Source organism: Rhinopithecus bieti, unplaced genomic scaffold, assembly GCF_001698545.2.
Source record: "Rhinopithecus bieti isolate Rb0 unplaced genomic scaffold, ASM169854v2 scaffold_18548, whole genome shotgun sequence".
In the NCBI taxonomy this organism is placed as follows: Eukaryota; Metazoa; Chordata; class Mammalia; order Primates; family Cercopithecidae; genus Rhinopithecus; species Rhinopithecus bieti.
This window is the reverse complement of record NW_016809526.1, coordinates 3,406,372-3,413,582: the sequence shown is the minus strand read 5'-3', so window position 1 is coordinate 3,413,582 and position 7,211 is coordinate 3,406,372. Positions and strand designations below refer to the sequence as shown.

Below are 7,211 nucleotides of genomic sequence, written 5' to 3'. Positions count from 1 at the left end.
GGTCTAACATGTAAGTCTTTAATCCATCTTGAATTAATTTTTGTATAAGGTGTAAGGAAGGGATCCAGTTTCAGCTTTCTACATATGGCTAGCCAGTCTTCCCAGCACCATTTATTATTATTATTTATTTTATTTTATTATTATTATTATACTTTAAGTTCTAGAGTACATGTGCATAATGTGCAGGTTTGTTACATATGTATACTTGTGCCATGTTGGTGTGCTGCACCCATCAATTCGTCAGCACCCATCAACTCGTCATTTACATCAGGTATAACTCCCAATGCAATCCCTCCCCCCTCCCCCGCCATGATAGGCCCTGGTGTGTGATGTTCCCCTTCCCGAGTCCAAGTGATCTTATTGTTCAGTTCCCACCTATGAGTGAGAACATGCGGCCCAGCACCATTTATTAAATAGGGAATCCTTTCCCCATTTCTTGTTTTTGTCAGGTTTGTCAAAGATCAGATAGTTGTAGATGTTTGGTGTTATTTCTGAGGCCTCTGTTCTGATCCATTGGTCTATATCTCTGTTTGGGTACCAGTACCATGCTGTTTTGGTTACTGTGTCCTTGTAGTATCGTTTGAAGTCAGTTAGCGTGATGTCTCCAGCTTTGTTCTTTTTGCTTAGGATTGCCTTGGCAATGCGGGCTCTTTTTTGGTTCCATATGAACCAAAACTGTGTTGCCTCATAATTCAATCTCAGACTGCTGTGCTAGCAGTGAGCAAGGCTCCATAGGCACGGGACCTGCTGAGACAGGCGCGGAATAGTAACTCCTAGTCTGCTGTTTGCTAAGACTGTTGGAAAAGCGCAGTATTTCCGGGGGGAGTGTCCCGTTTTTCCCAGGTACAGTCTGTCACAGCTTCCCTTGGCTAGGAAAGGGAAATTCCCTGACCCCTTGTGCTTCCCGGGTGAAGCGACGCCCTGCCCTGCTTTGGCTCACCCTCTGTGGGCTGCACCTCCTGTCTAACCAGTCCCAGTGAGATGAACCAGGTACCTCAGTTGGAAATGCAGAAATCACCCATCTTCTGCATCCATCCCGCTGGGAGCTGCAGACTGGAGGTGTTTCTATTTGGCCATCTTGGAACCCCGCCCCAAGTTTTTTTTTATTTTTTGTAGGACCGGAGTCTTGCTATGTCCCAGACTGGTCTCAAACTCCTGGGGCTCAAGCGATCCTTCCATTTCAGCCTCCCAAAGTGCTAGCATTACAGGCATGAGCCATTGTGCCCAGCCCTGGTATCCGTTTTTAAAAATAATTTCTACTCATATAGGTGAAACTGAACTTCTCAGAATAGATCAAATCCTCCAATTAAAACTCCCTGTGGCACTTTTGGCAATTGGCAGTTATAATTTGATACCCATCACATACGTAGCACATCAGTGTCAGGAACACATTAGTTACTTAAAAAAATTTGGTTGAATGGTTAAAGAAATAGAGTTAAGAACTTTTATGTCTTCACTTTCTTTGGTGCTGCAAATTTTTAAACTGAACTTGGATTTCTTTCTTTTTCATTGTTCCTACATTTAATCGTTATGATTTTCTTTGTTTTAAAATTTGTGTTGTGTCTAATGTCTAAAAGGATATCATGCTAATATTACAGCTTATTCCCAGAAATCAAATCCATTTTTATAAAAGAATACAAATTAAGGCCACAATGTACATATATATGAATATTATGTATATATGAATATATATGAATATATATTTACATAGATGAATATATATTTACATAGATGAATATATATTTACATAGGTGAATAAATATATATGAATAAATAAATATATGAATATATATTATATATATATATTTTTTGAGATAGTATCTGGCTCTGGTGCTCAGGCTGGAGTGCAATGGCATGATCATGGCTCACTGTAGCCTTAACCTCCTGGGCTCAAGCAATCCTCCCGTCTCAGCTCCTGGGTAGCTGAGACTACAGGTGCATACCACCACACCTGGCTAATCTTTTATTTCTTTTCTTTTTCTTTCTTTCTTTCTTTTTTTTTTTTTTTTTTAGGATGGGTGCTCACTAGGTTGTCCAGGCTGGTCTCAGACTCCTGGGCTCCAGCGATCCTCCCATGGGATTACAGGTGTGAGCCACTGCACCCTGCCCACAACATACATTGAAAACTAGACTTTCAAACAGTTCCATATAACTTACATTTTCCATTGTGTCATTAATTTCTTCCTCTGCACCCTGAAGTTTGGTTATAACAGCTGCTCTTTTTAGGTTCAGATATTTAAGTCGACTCATAACAATCTAGATTTAAAGAACAGATATTTAACTACATTGGCATCTGAATATCTCAAATATTCTGAAACAGTGATGGGCTTATGAGTCAAGCCCATGCTCCCCCTGACTCTGGGTTGAATCCTTGCTTGCTTCATCTGGCTTCTGGCTGTTTGCTGACAATCCTTGGTATGTCTTGGCTTGTATATGCATCACTCCAATCTCTGCCTCTGTTGTCACAGAGCCATCTTCTCCCTGTGTGTCTGAGTCTCTTCTCCTAATCTATAGGCAAAGACCTTATTTCCAAATAAGGTCACATTCACAGGTATTGGACTTCAGGGTTTCAACATATGTTTTTGAGGGACACATTTCAACTGATAACAGTCTGCCCTGCCCTCTGGTCCCCAGATATTCATGTTCTTAGAGGTCTTGGTCTCTGGGACCTCTTCAGGCAAAGGGATGATTGCCATATGAAGATGGAGGCAGATATTGGAGTTATGCTGCCATAAGTCAAGAAATGCCAGTAGCTACCAGAAGCTGGAAGAAACAAAAATAGAGTCTCCCCAAGAGCCTTTGGAAGGAGCATGGCCCTGCCAACACTTTGATTTTGGACTTTTAGCCTCCATAACTGTGAGAGAATACATTTCTGTTGTTTTAAGCCACCAGTTTGTGACACTTTGGTATGGCAACCCCAGGAAATTAATGCAGACACTTCGTGGAAGAATCTGGAAAAAATAAGAGTCCAGCACATAGATCATGAGATTGGAAATAGTGAGACAGCCAAAATCCTGATGGTGTGTGGTAGCCTGTGACAGATTGTGTTACAATGCAACCTTCACTGGTTAGTTCCCTAATTCATTCTGGGTGGAGTACACTTCCTCATTCCAATAATGTCGAGCTTCTCCATGTAGCCTGCTCTGCCATGGAACGTAGGTGGAAGTGCAGAGTACCAGCTCCTATGGGGGCCTTCACAAGCTTGGCAAGTTCCAGTCAGACGCCTTGGAGCTTCTGCCTTCTACCTTGAGGAAAGTGTGTCCCAGGTAGTAAAAAGTGGTAGAATTCTGGCCATATTTTGAAGGAGAAGCCTGCTGTATATGCTGGTGAATGGGATGTGGGATGTGAGAAAAAAAAGTCAAGGAAAGCAACTGGCTGGGTGGTTTTTGCATTTACTGAAAAAGGAGAATGGTGGGAGAAGCACATTGGGGGTAGGGTGGTGGTGGTGAAGTTCTATCTTGCACACTTAAATCCAAAATGACTAGTAGACATCCAATTGGAAAAACAGCAGTTGGGCAGCCATTAAGTATACAAGTGTGGAATTCAGGGGAAAGATCTGATATAGTATCATGAATTTAAGAGATGTCAGTGGTGAGATGATATCTAAAGCTACTGACTGAATGAAGTCTCTTAACAAGTGAGGGTAAACAGAGAAGAGCTCATGCCTTGTGAATTCTGTTCTTACAACTCACCTTGCAACACTGCAGGTTAGAGAATTGGAGTGTGCAGTGAGGTGTAATGAAAATATTGTGGTGTGGGGCCCAGGAAGCCAAGGAAAGAAGGGTGCAGAAAAAAAGAAGTGATCTGTTGTGTCAAATGCTGGTTCTATTAAAGATTGAATCAGATGAAGACTGAAAAATGAGCAGTGGCTTTGGTCATGAGATCACAGGTCATCTTGGCAAGAGCATGTCTCAAGTGAGGAGCTTCTCCCTGAGCTGGCTCCACCACTAGCATGCACTGTTACCGTGTTGCCACCAATCAGATCAAGCCAGAAATATCGGCATTATCTTTGACTTTTCTCTCTCCCTTAATTCCCATATTAAGTTGCTCATCAAGTCCTGTCAAGTAGATTTCTTAAATGTCTCTCAGATCTGTCCTTTTCTGTCCATTCCTGTGGTCACTACCCTAGGTTAGGCCACTATCTCATACCTGATTGATGGCAAAAGCCAAAACTAGTTTTCCTACCACCAATTTGATTCTCCTTTTGTTTTATACTCACGTGGAATGGTGTGATCTTTCTCAAACAGAAATAGGATCATTTGTGCTTTATGGCTTAAAACCTTTTCCTGACTGCCTATTCCCTCATATTGAGGTCTAAACTCCTAACTACAGTTTACAAGGTCTTTCTTGGTGCAATCCCTTCTAATTTCTAGTCGTGGCTCTATTCCACCCCTCCTACCCAATCCTCCTATGTTCCAGTCCTACATTCAGTTCTTACAACTCACTATGCTCTTTCTGGCCTCTGGGGCCTTGACACAGACTCTTTCCTCAGCATAGAACACTGTCCCACTTCCCTCACCTACCCTTGTCTTCAAGGTCTAGTTCTTACTAGTCCTTTACGTTTCTATTTAAACATAGTTTCAGACTGGTGGTCCTCCTTACTAGATTAGGTTTTGTCTTTATGCCATGAACTCCTATAATACCATGCATGTGTATCCCTGACTATAACAAAACTGCTCTCTAGAGATTTATTTTTCCCAACATATTGGATACTGCATGAGCAGAGAGACGTGTGAACCCTTCTGCCTCCTTCCTATCTTTATCCCTAGAGCCCATTATAATGCCAGACACTTATTTGGCATTTAAGAAATAATGACTACATTTTGTATTATTGAATTATTTTGTAAAACATTTTGGGTTCCAATTTCTCTGCATCCTCACTAACACTTTTTATTTTCTGTTTTGTGTTTGTTTGTTTGTTTTTACTTTAGTCATCCTAGAAGGTAAAAGGGGTTCCCCATTATGGTTTTGACCTGCCTTTCCCTAATGACTAACGATGTTCAGCATCTTCTTGTGTGCTTTTGGTTACCATTGCTTTTACTTTTCTGTGAGGCACCTTTTGACAGAGATTTTAAATTCGAATGTAGTTTTGATTTTTAAATGGACAGATGAATAAACAGAGCATCAAAATTTTAAGTGTCAAGACAAATTGTTCAAAGATAAATGGTGTTTAAATATAAACATACTTCTGTTTATTAAAAGAAGTACAATACTGTCAATAGCTTTTAAATTTTCCACACTGTGAAGCATTCCTGCTGAACACTGCACTCACCATAAAGAGCTCCTCTGGTGGTCTATTTCCATTTAGCTCAATGAGATACTGGGGATTGTGTTCAGCCATTACTTCCTGCAGTTAATAGAAAATAAACTTTATAATACAGGATCACTGGAAAAATGGAATACAAGATCAGAATCTTAATACACTATGCAGAAATATTTAAAGTAAATTGTTTGCCTTATAAATGTTATAATGTATGTTATTTTCAATGCTCAAGAGATCTTTTGCAAAAGCTCAAACTAATCTTCTCTCCATGAATTTTATTTTCCTGTTAAAAAAATCTTTTTTCTCTACATTGATGCCTTAATGTTTTTTCCAATTCAAAATGTTTTGGGGCATCTATCTGCATACGTTCATAGCTTTGCTATTTGGTTTTCAAACCATGGAAGCATCTGATTAAAATTTAAGTCACAGACTTTCTTCACATAGATACTAGCATCATTTAGAAGACACAACGTATTTTGATCGTTCCAAGATGGCCGAATAGGAACAGCTCCAGTCTACAGCTCCCAGCATGATCGATGCAGAAGATGGGTGATTTCTGCATTTCCAACTGAGGTACTTGGTTCCTCTCATTGGGACTGGTTGGACAGCGGGTGCAGCCCACAGAGGGTGAGTTGAAGCAGGGCAGGGAATCACCTCACCCTGGAAGTGCAAGGGGTCAGGGAATTTCCCTTTCCTAGCCAAAGGAAGCCGTTTCCAAGGGTACCTGGAAAATCGGGACACTCCTGCCCTAATACTATGCTTTTCCAACAGTCTTAGCAAACAGCACACCAGGAGATTATATCTCATGCCTGGCTCAGTGGGTCCCATGCCCATGGAGCCTTGCTCACTACTAGTGCAGCAGTCCAAGATCAAATTGCCAGGCAGCAGCCAGGCTGGGGGAGGGGCATCCGCCATTGCTGAGGCTTGACTACGTAAACAAAGTGGCCAGGAAGCTTGAACTGGGTGGAGCCCACCGCAGCTCAAGGAGGCCTGCCTGCCTCTGTAAACTCCACCTCTGAGGGCAGGGCATAGCTGAACAAAAGGCAGCAGAAACTTCTGCAGACTTAAACGTCCCTGTCTGACAGCTTTGAAGAGAGCAGTGGTTCTCCCAGCACAGAGTTTGAGCTCGGAGAACGGACAGACTGCCTCCTCAAGTGGGTCCCTGACCCCCAGTAGCCTAACTTGGAGACACCTCCTAGTAGGGGCCGACTGACACCTCATACAGCCAGGTGCCCCTCTGAGACAAAGCTTCCAGAGGAAGGATCAGGCAGCAACATTTGGTGTTCTGCAATATTTGCTGTTCTGCAGCCTTCACTGGTGATACTCAGGCAAACAGGTTATGGAGTGGACCTCCAGCAAACTCCAACAGACCTGCAGCTGAGGATCCTGACTGTTAGAAGGAAAACTAACAAACAGAAAGGAGTAGCATCAACATCAACAGAAAGGACATCCACACCAAAACCCCATCTGTAGGTCACCATCATCAAAGATGAAAGGCAGATAAAATCACAAAGATGGGGAGAAACCAGAGCAGAAAAGCTGAAAATTCTAAAAACCAGAGCACATCTTCTCCAGAGGATTGCAGCTCCTCACCAGCAACGGAACAAAGCTGGATGGAGAATGACTTTGATGAGTTGACAGAAGTAGGCTTCAGAAGGTCGTTAATAACAAACTTCTCCAAGCTAAAGGAGGATGTTCGAATCCATTGCAAGGAGGCTAAAAACCTTGAAAAAAGAGTAGACGAATGGCTAACTAGAATAAACAGCACAGAGAAGACCTTAGATGACCTGATGGAGCTGAAAACCATGGCACGAGAACTACGTGATGCATGCACAAGCTTCAGTAGCCAATTTAATCAAGTGGAAGAAAGGGTATCAGTGACTGAAGATCAAATGAATGAAATGAAGCAAGAAGAGAAGTTTAGGAAAAAAAAGAATAAAAAGAAATC

The 7,211-nt window shown here is 41.9% G+C and overlaps 1 protein-coding gene across 1 annotated transcript in view; it reads right to left on the bottom strand.

Annotated features, from left to right (window-relative positions):
- The window catches only part of AK9 (adenylate kinase 9), a 176,175-nt gene that overhangs the window by 133,152 nt on the left and 35,812 nt on the right, over nucleotides 1-7,211 (bottom strand). Inside the window, 2 exon segments of the mRNA XM_017889625.1 lie at nucleotides 2,158-2,256; nucleotides 5,273-5,347. Coding sequence (XP_017745114.1) covers nucleotides 2,158-2,256; nucleotides 5,273-5,347 — 174 coding nt within the window.